The sequence below is a fragment of the Athene cunicularia genome (genome assembly GCF_003259725.1).
Source record: "Athene cunicularia isolate RWA chromosome 5 unlocalized genomic scaffold, athCun1 chr5_part1, whole genome shotgun sequence".
NCBI lineage: Eukaryota > Metazoa > Chordata > Aves > Strigiformes > Strigidae > Athene > Athene cunicularia.
In genome coordinates, this window is record NW_020799101.1 from 22615865 (window position 1) to 22632228 (window position 16364).

At 35.3% G+C, this 16364-nt stretch overlaps 1 protein-coding gene across 1 annotated transcript in view; it reads left to right on the forward strand.

Annotated features, from left to right (window-relative positions):
• The first annotated feature begins 449 nt into the window (after positions 1–449).
• CEP128 (centrosomal protein 128) overlaps positions 450–16364 on the forward strand; it is a 121925-nt gene continuing 106010 nt past the window's right edge. Inside the window, exons 1-6 of the mRNA XM_026849569.1 lie at positions 450–605; positions 2018–2104; positions 5551–5677; positions 6619–6740; positions 9185–9276; positions 10016–10088. Of these exons, the coding sequence (XP_026705370.1) occupies positions 459–605; positions 2018–2104; positions 5551–5677; positions 6619–6740; positions 9185–9276; positions 10016–10088 (648 nt within the window). The 5' untranslated portion in view covers positions 450–458. The remainder of the gene's footprint in view (positions 606–2017; positions 2105–5550; positions 5678–6618; positions 6741–9184; positions 9277–10015; positions 10089–16364) is intronic.

Below are 16364 nucleotides of genomic sequence, written 5' to 3' on the forward strand. Positions count from 1 at the left end.
TTGGGTTATTTGTCATAGTTGGCCCTGGCCAATCTGAATATAGTTTAGCAACTGGTGTGAGGCAAAGGGAAATAGTTTGCAGACCAGAACACTTGATAAAGCTTTGATGTCCCTGCTGTTTTGGGGGTGAGACTTTGCTCTGGGCTATGGTCTTATCCTGGGTGCTGAACACATAGAAGTAGTGAGAGTGCATCTTTTTATTAGTTTTCTCATAATGGGCTCTGTCTCTTGTGTCTTGGCACTGCTTCATGTGGACAAACATAGTAACTGAGGAGCACCTGGAAAATCTGCTTCAAAAGTACATCCTGCTGACCTGAACCAGGAAGGCTTATGTAAGCCTAGTCTGAGTCCATGAAGTTGCTTTGGGAATGTGGTGGAAGTCAGAGACTGTTCAGTTGCAATCAGACCTTAACATTCATTACTTTTTCTGGTCTTCCTGCCTAGGTTTCAAGATACTAATGGCAGATACATCCAGTGATTCAGACAACTTTCCTAGGGGTCAAATAGGAAGGCGGCCACCTTTGAGAGCATCCCACAACAGAGCTTGGAACTATGGTGCTGAAGAAGTTACAGAGAAGATCCATACTTTAGCAAGCACTTTACAGGTTGTTTACAAAATGCGGTTTTAAAGTATTTATAGAGTCTGTATTTCTGTAATGTGGGGTCAAATTTTCATTTCTGAAGTTGTGGAAAATACTGTACTGATGGGAAACATTGCTTTCTGAGCAAACAAAAAAGATTTTTGTGAAATTGGTCATATTATATTTGTTCTGAAAGTACGTGGCTTGTTACACTTTTATACAGCCATAACTTCAGACAGTAATATAATGTTGTTAGTAACAGTTATTTGTTTGGTAATACTGTTTATAAAGTTAGCAAACTGAATAATGACAAATAAACATTGTCAAATTCTCACAAGAGGCATTACATTTTGTAGCACAAAGTTCCAGCCCTGTCTTTGTTGTTTTGTACTGTGTAAAATTTCCTAATTCCTGATAAAGTAAATATGTAGGCAGTCAGTTCCCTCATGATAGAATTTACAATTCAGATATTTTCTAGGTGTGAAACAGCACAGTGAGAAGCATTATTTGTAAACTTGTAAGAGATCCATACCCAAGCAGGAAGAAGCGTTCATGTAATTCCTACTGCCTCAGTGGAGGCAGCGGAGGAAATCTCTCAATCTGTTTTGCAAGTGGGAGGAGACATTTAGTGGTCTTGACACCATTTATTCCTTGAGATGTCATTCTCATTCTTCTCTGACAGTTCTGAATACCTAGAGTGGGTAGGTTTACGCATTATCATTTGTGTTGGAGTATTGTTTGGCCAGCAATATTAATTTTTTCTTTTTAATATGTGAGAAGAGAGAAATCTGTATAGAAAGCTGAATTTAAACTTCAGATCTTCTCAGCTGGAAAATAGTCATCAAATTAGAAAAGAGGTGAATTAAGGATGTAATCTGATTATTTTTTAAAAGGGATTCCTTGGTATTGTCCTGTTTCTGTCTAACCTTTTTCTGTTCTTCTGAAATTCTGATTTTAAACTAATTGCTTTTTGCGGACTGCTTTTCAGCAGCTCTACCATCTGATCCAGCTCTTCATCTGGTCAGAGAGTGCTCATGCAGAGATCTTACCTGATGTATTGATCTTCAAAAATTTGTTGTTCCTGAGTTAACTTAATTCTGTTTAACAGGAAGTTAATGATAAGATTTTTGGATTAATAACATTTTTCTACAGAGTGGCAGAAACTTCTAAAACGTTTTATTTGAAGCTGAGGCCTTACTGTTGTACTGTAAATGATAGCATGTGTTTTTGTTTGCCTTTTTTTTTCCTTCTTCCCGTTAGTTGTGCTATACCTCTTCAGATTCTGGCTACTTGAATATGATTTTGAATACTTAGACCCTTTTAAAAGCATTTGTGTTATCAATTTGCTCTTACAAACCAAGGATAATAAAGACAAGAGTAACGTTTGATTAGGGGAGGTTTCTGGTTTGATTTTTCTTCTCAAAATTTTTTTTAAGGATACCAACAGAAATCTAAGGCATGTTGACCACTTGCTAGGACAATACAGAGAGTACAACAAGGAACAAACCGAAGCAATAGCAACTGTGAGCAACTTTCAGTTTATCTTCTTAAATCTTCTCTGCTAATAGCATTCATAGCTGAAAACTTGGTAGCAATGGACTGAATATATCAAAGAGTTAACTAGATGTAAACGGAAACTTTTCATATTTATTTGAGCAATCTAAATCAAACTATAGTAGTATGTTATATAATGAAACTCAAGTTTTGTAACTTCGTTACCTTTCTGGTTTATAAGCATCAAATAGATTGTTGTATTATGATACTATGCCAAGTACAAGGTGCATAGCTGAAACAAGAGTATTGAGGAACATGTTCCTTTTGCATGAATAAGTGATAAGAAAAAAGCTGGATTACAGCAGGGAATGAGACTGATCATACTGGTGTAGGGTTTTTTCCTGTCATTCTACAACAGTTTCTGAATCTGTTGACCAGCTTTCTCTAAATTGCAGAAAGGGTGAAATCCTCATAAATATCAATCTTCTACAAGTTTGAAAACAGGTGTCTAGACAGAGAAAGTAAGCCAAATTTGTGCTGATAGGACAAGAGAGGTTTATAACTTGATAACAAAAAAAATGCAATCAGTGCTGCCTTGAAACAGATGCATTTGAGATGTAGGAATATTGCACATGAGGCTAGAGAGAAAGAGGTCAAACAAATATGTAGAAGGTTTGTTTTCTTCAGGCAGCTTGCTTTATAAAACAGTACACACAGGATCTCCATGGAAGTAATTTGGAATGTTATATGCCTTTTTTTTCATGTTTGAATGCTGTTTCTGTCTTTATAAGCTCTACTTAGGTATTGAATTAGTGGAACCATTTAAGGTTGTCTGTTTTTAACAAATGTTGTTAGTTCAACATCGTTGTTCTGGAAAGATTCTATTAGGAAACATCAAGGTGAGTGAGACATTACTCAAATTTAGTTTTGACTTAATGTCCATTTTTTTAGTCATGCCAGGTGGCTTTTGATTATGGTTCAAGTGGAGGAGAAATCTAGAGACTAACCATCTCCTGCTTGAGCTTTAAGTAGTAGTCCATCTTATTAGTAAAAATAGCATGTTTTTCTGAGTTCCCGTTCCCTTTCTGAAGCAGAAGTTTATACTTGTATAGAATACATGTTGTATGTATTTGGTATGTGGGAAGAAGCAGCTGGGATCAGGAAGTAGTGAATCTGTTTTTCTTCTATAACATTTAAGAAAAACTTGAATAAATTTCTCACTTGGAAGGTGATGTGTTTTTTTTTTTTTTTTTTTACCATACTAAATAAGACTATTTATCTAAAAATATTTTGCTCCAAATGGGGTATGTGTTTAGGTTCTGTCAGTTATGCTGAATATTGTAACATCCAACCTGAATTCTTTGTGATCTTTTCCTTCAGACCATTGAATAGCATATTTGCATTTATAAGTTGGTGACTGTTGGGCTGCTGAGGAGCTGTTTTCCACTCTAATTTATAAATTAGTCTCACTACCCCACTTTGTGGTGCCAGGTGTATGCTTGAGAATTAGTGCAAAACTTGCTACATAGCTTACAGGGTGAGGAAGTTTTTCTACTCAGAAGAACTCAGTTTTTCACTGTTGCTAGTGTTGGGAACATTGTACTCTCTTTGTGTTCCAGACTAAGGTTATTCTGTTCTCCTGCTGGCCTGCTGACTTCCTGATTGTGCTGTGGGTTTTTTTTCATATATTTTTTTTTCCTCCTGGAGGAGAATAGTAGAGAAAAAGTTCCATTCTGCAATTTGGGGTGGGGAGAAGGGAGAGGGAGGGAGGCGAGGATGTTTTGGTGTGTTTTTTTGGCTCATGTGAGCCTTTGGAGAGGTTTAAAAGTAATTAGCCTTTGAGAGAGGGGTTCTTAATTTACTTTTTTTCTGATGGCACTGATATTTGTCTCTTTAACTAAATTAAATAATAAAAATAAAAACGAAGGAAGAAATGGAAAAGCACCAAAACACTACTCAACTGTTCTGATGGGATTTTAACAGTTTATAGATGAGATGTTGAGGAATGGAATTCAGATTGGTGAATATTAAGGGTATTCTAATCAAAATTGTGTTTTTAATATCTGTGTCCTACTGTTACTAGCCCTTCTTCATTCTTCTAATAACTATATTTTTAAGAGAATCCAAATACCTTAAAAATATAAAAATGTTGATAATGTACATTATAACTCAAAATTTTTAAACAACATTTTGGTCATTGTTCTGGTCTAAAGAAACAGACTGTAGAGTAAGGTTGTTAATTCTGGACACTGTCATGTTGTTTTTTTTTTTTTTTTAAAAAAAACCCCAAAACCCCACCTGTCTGATTTTTATGTAGAAAATACGAAAATGTGTGCTGTGAAGCTAAAGCATGCAAACTGAGCAACTGTAGCTTGGTTTGGCTTTTATTGCCTTACTAAAGATGTAAGATAAGTCTTTGACAGAGCCAAGTTAGATTTGAAAATTGAGTTATTGCTCTTCTTTCTTTGATCCTCTGGCATTTTCATTATTTTTTTTTATTTAAGTCTTGCCTTTTTAATACAAAAGTGATATTTTGTTACATATGTGCATTACTGTATCTTTTTCCTTCAAGTAGCCTCTGTCTTTTTGAGAAAGCATTAAGAAATCCTTAAGGGTTTTGGTTTGAGAGTTTATTAGTGATAATGAAGTTGTTTTAATAATACCACATAATGGAAACATAATACTTTAAAAAGAAACTAAACAAGCATTGAAAGATTCATAAAAGATTTGAAGTAGTGTTTTCCGCTTTAAGAAAATGCGGCCCAAAGATCCAATACAGTGTGTATAATTCTGCAAGAATAAAGCAGCAATTTAATAATTGTGTACAATCTTCTGTTAGGGAGAGGAAAGGTGAACCTTTAGAAACTGATATTTTGTCCATTGTCAAATAAAGATTTGAGAAAAGCAAGTGACTAAGAACCAAAGTTAGCAAATGCAATCTTAGAAAATAAGGTGCAAGTCTGAGAAATTAGGAATTTATGTAGGAATATAGTTAGTTCTGAACCCTTAGGTTCTGGAAGTATAACTACTAAACGTAGGGCTTGATGTAAAGCTGCTTAGTGAAATTTGATAGCTGTATGTCAAATTGAGTCCAGGTAGGGCTGGTAGAGAAATTCCAATTAAAAAATTATTTCAAGTTGTTTTCTGGATTTTGCAGAGCTGTTATTGACCATTGCTGGCAAATAGGACTTATTTTGTTGTGGGAGATACACTTTTGTTTTGACTTTTCCTGCTTTGTTGCACCACAGTTGTGAGAGACTTGGTATTTGAAGCTGCCAATGTTGGTAACATGTTTTACCATAGTTAAGGGAATATGACATACAAGTTATTGAGTAAAAACTGTTATTAATTCATAGCTATACTTGGCTTAAAAATAGTTTTGATTTTCTTAATGACTTTAAAAAAATATTTTACATGCATGTATTTTTTTAATCAGTCTGTGTTCATATTTCAGTAAACTGTAATTTTTCTGCAGTTAAAAGAAACACTGGAACAATCTATAGGTCAGTTAAGGAGCCAACGATTAACCCGAAACTCTGGAATAAGAAGTGCTTCTCTCTCCAGTTTATACCCTAGTGATCTGGATGGTGAAGGAGTGGCAGGTAAAATACTTAAGGTACCTGAGTATATTTAAATTTTGTGATAGAGCTGTTGTACAGAAAAAGGAAATTAAGAAGAAAAAATGTGTAGAGAGAGTGGTGTGAAAAGTAGTCATTGATTATTTCAAATAAGTTGTTTAGAAATTTGGGAGACCCACATTAAGTTATGCAGTTGTTTATTTGGTAAATTCTTATAGCCTTCTGTTATGTAGTCTTTTCTGCTGATATACTGAAACATCTAAAGAAACATTGATTCTTTCAGTAGAGAAAAGTCCTTGTCCACTACATGAGTTGTAGGTACATACAAGTTAAAGCTAAATCCAAAAGATATTGTAGCTTCTGTAACTTTACAGCAAAAAGGAAAGCTAAATTTTAAATGCATAAGATTATGGGTGTGTGGATGAAATTATGTAAGGCTTAGTGGAAAAGGAAAAACTGAACCAATGTATAACCTACAGAAATATAGGGTTTTTTGTACATATCCCTGAAAATTCATTATATTTTAGGAAAAGGTGTATTTAGGAGGAGTATTCCTCCTACAAGTACCAGTTAATGTATTTTAGTAGAAAACTCCAAAAATTTAATTTCTAATGTAAAAGCTGTGAAGTATTGTAGTTTGAAGCTATAAATGGAGAAAAAACTGTTGCTTGGGCAAATAAAATTTGAGGAACAAACTACCTATTCCTTGGAGGAACAAAAGAAACCTCTTTCTTACCCATCACATACATGTATTCCAGAAATATTTAAATTGAAGGAATATCCTGGGAAGAGCTAAACAAGAAGTATACCTGTGCATTTTATGTAACTTTAGTAGTTGTTCTGTCAGTAATGTGGCCTATAAGGATATTGGCAAGATGAAACACATGCTTTTCATGAAGCAAAATGAAAAATTTCCCATACAAAGTTTTGTCTTCCTACTTACTTTTTTCTCTTATCTCATAAAGGGAACCACCACTTCCTGCCTACTTCTCCTCTCAGGGATTATGGAGACTCACAGGGCAATAAACATCGAAGGTCTAGATCTGCAAGTGTTCGATTTGTCAATGAGGCAGATAATTTGGACCAGGTACAGAGCACTAATGGGAGTTGTTTCCCCAAATAGGCAATATGTGGTCACCAGGCTCTTCACTTTAACATCAAATGAGGTTATTCTGATCATGCAGCTAAGAATGTTTCAGCTATGAAGTGTGCTGTCAGTATTACGTGCCATTCTTCGTTAGGCAGTCACCTCAGTGTCATGAAATTTTCTGCAAATCTGTCATTATAGAGAAAACGATGCAGATGCTAGTGATATCAAAAGGAATGTATGAAAATAATCTCAGTACTTTTTAGGCTGTGCATGAGAAAAATAGTCTCTGAATTGGTGATTAACGTTCACCTAAGTGCTGGAATCCAGTGTGGCTATAATGGGGATTGTTCTGCTTTAGTTAATGGCACAGGGTCTTAGTGGTTTTGCTGTTTATTTCAGTGTAGCCTGGATTGATTTTGAGCCAGCTAGTTCTCCATCTTAATTCTAGGTCTGACCTGTGAGTGGGATAATTTGACCCCATACCTCAGGCAGATGATGTGAGGAGGAGAGGATGTGTATGGCACTGCTAATTTCCATACCCTTCAACTTGTGTCTACTTGCAGACTCTTGGAAAAAATAAATTACTTCAAAGGACAAGATTATAGGCTTTCTATATGCTACAGATAGAGATTTCAGTACCTGTTTTTGCTCTTTCAGAGTAGCTAGACCTGCTCGAGTGAATCCTTCCTTGTGGACTAGTTTGTCCAGGACAATAACTAATATTAAAGCAGATGATTATAAGGTGTTCATGTTGTCTTTATTAAATCAGTCCCAATTTCCAAATAATTTTAAACTTAACCACAATACATTCTCTCAGCTGACTTTTTGGGGAGTCTGAGTACTACAGAAATTCCTGTTTAACCCTGTTTCATTGTCCTTTTGGTTTACTTCTCCCCCCCCATTCCCCATTTACTTCTCCCCCCCCAGTCCTGCAAGGTTAGTGTGGAACATAATCCTTGGAAGGAAATAGTGTTATAGGGAAATTTTTCCTCCTAAGCTTCCAAAAAGTTTGGAACTTTTTAGACTACTTCTCAATACTCTGTAAATATGTTAAAAATTTTATTCAAGTTTCTGCAATACATACAAAATGTCTAGTTTATGTTAAGTAACTATGTAAGCAAATAGCACTTTTTCCCCTATTTTGATTATAATTGCTGTTTTTTTTCCTTATTCTTGCTTTTCAGTGAATGAAATATGGCTTCACTCAGTCATTAACTATTTTGTAAGAAGAGTGTAGTGCTTTGAGGAATGACGAACTAGAAGTAGTCATTGATCATGACCATAGGTAGAAATTGGGGCAGAGATAAAGCAGTACTGCTTAGCTAAAGCTGTGGCTCTTTCTTCTTTCTGTAACCACATTCCCTTTATTACTATTCTGACTGCTTCTAGCTAAAGGTAATTTTCCAGCTGAATGGGCTTTTAACACATTTGAGTCTCTCTCCTTAGACTGATACATTCTGAAAATATGCTGTGTTTTTCAAAGTCTCTTGGGTCAGGTTGAAAATTCTGGTTAGTCACACAGGGGAGATGGTGGTGTCTGTGTCTGAATGTTGAGGGCAGTCAGCTGGCCTGTGGAAGATCCAGGTTTAAGTCTTGGGCATAGAGCAAAAGGGGATTATAAACCAGAGTTTTTCATAATGATGGTCCCGGCCACTGAGCTGCTGACAGCAGTAGGTTGTATTAGGATGGATTAATGGTCACTTTTTATCCCATGAAGAATAGAAAGAATCTATTACTTTTTTTGTTTGCTCCCTTAAAAACTTTGACTATAGATTAGGGGATTGATGAATGGGGAAAATGGGAGGTTTTACAGAAGAAAATAGATGTGTGTGATTTGTTTTTGATTGTTCAGTTGATGTTTGTTTTTTTTTTTTTCCCAAGCTCTGAAAAAAGCATTCTAGTAGAGTATGTGAAGTCATGGGCAAGGTAAAATAGCTTTCCTCAGTGCTTTGGTAGTTCTTCAATATGTCATAGTGTTCTGGTTGGTCACTTCCAATTTCACATGCCATCTTTTCATAGTAATATATATAGCTGGGCAGAACCTTGTTTCATTTATACTAGCATTTATTAGCAGGAAATGTGTCTCTCCTGACTTCAGCTGTGCAGGTCTTTCAACTTGCTTTGCATTCGACTAAAAAGATGGTGCAGTGTCAGGTAATTGAAATGATCAAGCTATGAATCATAGAAAAAAACCCCATAGTTGGGAAACTTGGTTTATTAAATAATATACTGAAAATTAAACTTCAATGAGCAAGTGTTGTGAAGGGTTGATTGAAATAGAAGCATGCAAGCCTTGTCCACTCATCCAGGCTCATGTATCTTATTTTTATCTGCTTTATTTTAAAAAGTAAGTGTATATATATGTATGTACATATTTTTTGAATATCACAGAAAAAAAGGTTTCTTAAGACTTGGCTTAATTTGTATACTTTAATTTACAGCTGCATTCTTTCCATCAGTCTCTTCGAGATTTCAGTAGTGAACAAGTTCGTCTAGGAGATGACATCAGTCGGGAGCTTTCAAGACGAAATCGGTACAAACAGAATATAACTCCATATGAAGAATAGTGTGGAAAATAATTGTTATGCTTCTAAATAATTCTTAAACTCCTTTATTCTTTTGTATTTAAAAAAAATTTTGAGGAGGGTGAGAGATTGCACAACATGTAGATGAAAGTAGTATTATGAGCTTCTTGTTCCATGTCATCTTGTGCAGTATTTATAAATGTAAATAACACCCATCAAGTCTGATCTGTATAGTATCTGTGTCTTTTCCTCATTTTTTTAATATGTGGAAAAATGACAAGGACTTGTGAATTTCTTTTATTTCAACTTTGCTCCTAATTTGTTTTTGGTACTGGAGTCTTCTGAGGGCAAGCTCTCATGCAGGCCATAATGTTTTTTTAAGTACATACTGTCTCAATGTATGGTGCTTTGTCTAATAGCAATAGCAGAAATTAATCTGCTAATTCCTAGTAGGAACAAATACTGTTCAAAAGGTCTGTGTAGATAAGTTCATGATTTTGTACTTGTTGACCTGATACCTAGCCTTTCAAACTAGATGCTCTGTTATCTTCACTTGAGGAATGGAAATGCTTTTTATCATGAATTTTCCACTTGAGGCTGTTCTCTAATTATGCTAGGAATTTAGAAGCTGTAGAACAAACTGAAGTAGGATAACAATCCAGGAGAATGTTTCTGGTTAAAATTATCACAGTTGATATTTAGTTTTTGCACTGTAGAATACTGTCTTACCTATATTTTTCTATGTAGGACTGATGCTGAATTAAGAAAGACTCTAGAAGAATTGTCTGAAAAGCTCACCGAGTCCCAAAGACAAGAAACGGTGAGTGTGACTAACATGAAAAGATGTTTTATATTTAGTAATCTAAGCAGCATGTAGGTTTTTAGTTTAATGTGTGTGTTGGTAATCAGCACTACATACTAGTATGTATATCTGAACATGACCTTATCTAGGCTACTGTAGGTTGTTACGTTACCCTTCCACAATGAAATCAGCAAGACAAGTTTTTTTTATTTCAGGTACTTGTTTCAACTAAAAATGAGTGTTTTACAAGTGTGTATGTAGTGAATTTTTCTGTTTCAAAATTCACAGTCTTGGAGAAAACTGCTTTTCAACTTAGAACATTGGTTTGAATGCTATCATACTTTAATGCCTTTTGAAAGGTTTTCCCATGTTAATGATGATGAATAATACTGTTTCCTTCTACCTCCCTGTGCTTTTCAGTCCTTACCATCTGTGCAGCATAAAGGGAGGAGTCTCCTTGGCCTGCACTCTTCTCTGAAGGTTTTGTGACAAATGTAACAAAGGAGGCAGGAGAGCTGTGTAGTTTCTTTTTTTGCCTCCTGTATCTGCTGCAAGCAGACCAACTACAGTCTATGACACTTAAATATGAAAGAGATCTGCTGTTGAGATGGAAGTCAGTGTTGAGAATCTCTCCATTAGTTAGGAGGTCAAAATCCTGTAGGTAGTTCTTGATGCATAAGACTTGAGTGTATGCTTCATGTCAGTATTAATGTGGTATCAGTAGCAATCCTGACTTTTCAGAGCGGGTGTTATGTGTCCTTATTTTCCCATAGATGATTCATCTTGCTCTAAAATTGCATGAATTGGTATTAAATGCTTTGTCAAGATCTTTAGTGATGTGTTTGTCACCAATAAATAACAATATTGTTGGCACAGACAACTCATTGTCTCCAGCAGACAGTGTAAGTTCCTGACTCTAGATGAAGTTAGACAGCAATTCAAGAGACTATATCAGTACCAGTTATATGGTTGATATGATAGAGTCCATCAGAGGAGGAAGACTTGCCTTGTCAGCCTTTCTACAAAAATAAACAGGCTGTCTTTGTTAGAAAGTTAGGTCTGCTTTCTCCTAATAGCCTGGTAGGAAGTTTATCTGATAAGAAGTTCTTGATACTTATGAAACTTGTTGGGTGTGTTTGTGTGTTTTTGTTTTTTTTTTTCTTGCTGTGGCCTGCTTCTCAGTATACTTACTTCTTTTCCTTTTTCATGTACCAGAAAATTAGCAAACTTGCTAAGTTTTAACCAATATGGTTCTCAAAAGAAAAAAAAAAGCTGCTACAGCTGACTACACTACAACTGTTCAGTGCCTTTGAGTGAGAGAAACCTTCCTCCTCAATCCTCCATAATGCTGGCATCCACTGTCTTCATTAATGAAATAAAAAACTAGCTCTTTGTGACCTCCTATAGTAGGATTTCAAAATTTGGAATTGAATGTTACAACTTTTGACCTAAGAGAAGCAAAAAATGGGAGATGTGAATTGTAACAAGGAAGCCTTCTGTAGTCCATTAATGGTAAGGGGAATACCACAAGAATAAGTCTCTTAGCTGGGAGACAACATTATCATCCAATAAAGCTATGAAAGCTGAAGTATTTAATGACATTCTTTCAGTGCAAGACACAAATGCTACAGGAAGCTGCAATGAGATGGTTTTCATGTGTAGGACTAGTAAGACTCAGCTGGAATATTCTGCTTATTGCTGATTATTATCTTTAGGAACAATATTAGCCAAATGAAGAGAAGACTGGGAAGAGGAAAGCTAAAAAAGAAAAGGGGGAAAATAAAGGCCACTCATTCAGAGTCTTCCTTGAAAGGTTAAAACAATTGCTGATGTTCAATTTGCAGAATAAATATGTAGTTTGGAAAGATCTATCCGTTTATGATGAATAGTCAAAAAGTGAATGTTTAGTGAACGATATTAAAATAGAAAGGCATCTAATGATAATTCTGCACAATACTAGGCTAATCACTTGTGGCTTGGGAGCTTCTTGGTCTGGAAATGATCTCTGTACTTTGTGTACATAGTAATCCCTCTGTGGATTTCTCTTCTGAAACTTGTCCAGTCTTTGTTATAATTTGCATATCATTATCATCTTGTCCTACAGCAAGAAATTCTCCAGATTACATATTGTGGGAGGAGCTGCCACTTTTGTGGTGGTTTGTTATTTTCAGTTGTGTGTGTATGTGTTTGATATGTTTTGGTTAGTGTACTTGGTTGCTTTTTTGTTGTTGGCTTTTTTATTGTTGCTTTTTCATCCCTAATTTTCATTAGAGGAGGTTGTTTTGTTTCTTCAGAGGCTTTTCAGAGGGTTCCCTTTTTCTTCAGGCTGAAGAATTTTGACATGCTTAATCACTCATTGTATCCAGGCAATTCTGCACCACTGAAAAAGCAGTAGCAACGTTCTGCACTGCTTCTTCACCTGTGCTTTCTGATACTAGGTGTGGATTCTTTGCCCTTGTTCAAAGCCTAATGAACTAGTGCTATGCTGATGAGGCTGGCAGAATGGGTGAGATGAGGTAAATTCAAAAGAGGGGAATTTAGCATGGATGTTAAGAATAAAAATAACTAATGGTGAGCATAGCAAGGCATGGGATTAGAGTGCGTGTAGAAACTATGGTCTGTTATTGTAAATTTTTGAGATCCTGTAGTACCTGTGTTTAGGAATTCTTCTAATGAGATTATTTAAATTGGAATTGAGTTCTTATTGGTGAAAGTAAGTTGGGTAGGAGGATATACTTTTGTTCCCTCACAACTTTCTTATGCATAATTGTTCCGGAACTGTTGTTCTTAGTGCCTTTATCGCTTTGTTTTAGAGCGTTTGTCACCTCCAACATTGCCATTGTTGTATTTGTACTCTACTGTATGATTCTTGATGATAAACTGTCAGCTGGAAATTTTAGTAATTTGAGAAGATGAGTTCATGGTAGAAACATTCCTTTCAGTTCAGTGTCCTTAAGCCTTCATTTCTGTAGGGACATATATCTAAATTCTTACAGCTGCACTGTTCAGTATATTCAGTGCTGTTTGAAAATTGCTTCTATATAGTTGTGTGGTGGTAAAGGTCTAGTCACTAAGTTGTTCTGAGACACTAGTTCAGAATTTATTTTTGTTAGAGGTTATGATTCTTAGAGCCTTTTTGATGCTGAATCTGAATACTTTGAGCCACACAACACAATCAATGCACATTAATTTTACCTTTAAAGGAAGCCTTGTCCACCTCAGTATGAAAACGGGAGGACATGCGAAGTCCTGGCACAGGCATAGTTGGATGCTTGTTTCGAATTAAGCACACTTCATGGTCTCGTACTTGAGAGTCTATGTGTGGTTTTGGTATGAGGACTGCAGGCTCTACAACTCTCTCTATCAAAATCTCTTATTTTATCTAGATGTTTTCTGAGATTTCTTTTATCTTGTAAAGAGTTTGGATGTTTGCTAGAGGAATGTCCATACAGACCTATAAAGAATTGAAAGAATGTTTACTTACATTATGGTTATATAAGATAGCCCTCTTTGATAGTTAGTGATCTCCTGGTACAGAAGCATGTTCCAAATAGCACATGGAGCTGATATTTATGCATAAAAAGCAACTACACTTAAGCACAGATTTGTTCAAATTAAGTTGATGCTTAACTGAGATAGTGACATTAGAAGGTCAGTGTAGGCTGTCTGTGGAAAGAACCAGCAATATCAAGTGAAATGGGTCTCACATGGAGTTAATGTGGTTACAATATCTGAGAGCTAAGGTTATTGTCTGATAAGGAACTGTCCTTCAGAAGATCTGATACAGGGATTTTTAGCACTGCACACGTGACTTGTAATATATAGATATATATATATATCGCAGATTATCGTTTGTCATGAGGGAAAAGCAATATTTAAAGTCACATCTGCAAAAGAAGTTTGCTGGTTTTGTGATTTTAATACTCCTGTTTCAAGTCTGCATTGATAAAATAGGTCATAATGAGAAAGGCAAAAAAATCTGAAGTAGATTTCAGTCAGTAGGATTTGTGTGCTAGAAATAACAGTGAAAAGCTGAAACACAGGAGAGAAATTCAAGAAGTAGGATGTTGCTTTTTGTAGATTAAGCATCCAGCATCTTCCACAAGATTATATTTAGCTGCATCACTTAAGCCTCACCCTGGTTTTAAACAAGACATTCTATTCTTTGTGTTTAACTGGTGATGGGGGAGTTTTTTGATATCCTAATCCATTATTAGATTTTCCTGCTACCTGAAAGCCATATGCAGAGACACAGCTCTTAGTGTCATGATTATCATTCAGGTAGTCTGTATTGCTCAAAATGCGTCCTTGAAATCACATTCTAATATGTTATGAATGCAATAATTTAGTGCTAGCATTTCATGTCATTATGTAGAACCTCCATATTCTTTGCACTGTTCTTCAGTGAATCACTTGACTACACTAAGGCTTTTGATAAGATCCAGAGGACAAGATACATATTCCTCTGGTAGAAATGTTGTCCTGAATCAGGGTCACTTGGGGTGAAGGAAGAGAAGTGAGTTTCAGAGTTTCTTCTGCATGTAGTAATTAATGAGTTAACACTTAACTATTTATAATTTTTCTTTCTTTTTTAATTCCTTGTTGTGTGTCACAGGCTCTGTGACAAACTGAGGAAGGTCAGAGAGGCTATAAAAACAGGGAACATAATTCTTGTGGGAAATAATGTTTACACCAGCGTAGACTGGGTAAATGTTATGTTGGGGGAACTACGTTTTTAGGTGGTGCATTAACTACTTTAACTTTTTTTTTCCTCTGGAACACTTCTGGTTATTTGTGCATGAATTTTCATCTGTGAAATACTCACCTTGTAAAAATGACCAGAACAAACTTGTGTACTTTAGATATATCTGGAGAAAGGGATGACATATATTTCCCAGTTTTCAGCAAAGATATAACAAGATTAATGACAAAGTGTTATTTTCTCTTCCTGCTACATAATATTGTTTCTGTTAGCTGGAGTATTTTGTGAGTTATTAGAAGTAATACTAAGTAGTAGTTGTCAAACCAAATACAAGCATTGTGATATGGTCCTTATATTTTTATACGTTAGTTTTTAGTAAGTAATTATTCTGGATTATAACTGCAGAGTTTTCATAACTTAAATGAAAGAGCAAGTTTTGCAGTATGTTTTTGGAACATCTCCTGATGGTTTTAAGAGAAAATACAGAATTCCAAATTGTTAGCTGACTATTCATCTGGCTGCTCAAACAAGAAGTGTTTTCAAACTGATGTGTTCTGTTCTTAAAGACGATGGCTGTTTCATTCTTTAAACTTGGTGTACTTGTGAAGCCTGAATATAAATGTAACCTTAATAATGTTTTTCTTGTTACACAACTGTGTTGCTCATGTTAAAATTTTCTACCTGTACATATGCCTAGTGTTGGTAGAAGTGTGCTGAATGGTGAAAATACAGATTGAAACTTGTTTCCCTCCACATACATCAGAAACTAGTAGTTGAATGGTGTTTTAAGTCTTTCTCTTTTTATCTAAATACCATTCAGTAATAGATATATTGCTTTCTAGTGACAACTTAAAACAGTTTTAAGATTGGGAGATGATACATAATGATTTTCCTTGACAATCTCCAACTGTAACATAAATTTAATTTGCTGACCACAAGAGGGTGCTGTCTGCTAGCAGCTTGAAATGCAAAAATATTCTGATATTGTTATAATCCAAATTGCTTATAAAAATAGCACTCGTTATTTGTTATAGTTCGTACATGGATTAACAAAATATTAGGGAAGAGTCTTAAAATGACATGATTATTTTGTGCTATTAAGGTCATTCTCATGTATTTAGCTCTTGCTTACTACTTTTCACTTGCAGATTTCTGAGTATGGAAGAGGCAAACATTGGTCTCTTTTACGAACTGGAGATGTGAAAGAAATTACTCTCCAGTGGTTAATCAGGCCTGTGGCAGAAGTCAAGATTTTTGTATTGCAAAATTGTGGTTTCAGGTTAGACTGCACTGAGCTTGATGTTGAGATATTTAGCAGTTGAGTAGAACCACCATTGTAGAGAAAAATATGCGTATACCGAAGGGAAGATATTACTAGCAAGATAGTCAGTTCCCTGCTTGAGTACTTCTGGAATACTTGCTGCTATAACTCTAGTTATTTTCTATACAATTCTACATCTTATTTAATAAAATAAAGATTGTGTTCTCTCTTCTTTCTGCCCTGTACTCTATTTACCTTTTTTGCTATTGTTATAACAGTATGTGGTAAAAGATGGATTAATTCCCTGTAGGGTGTTTTTTTTTCCTTTTGA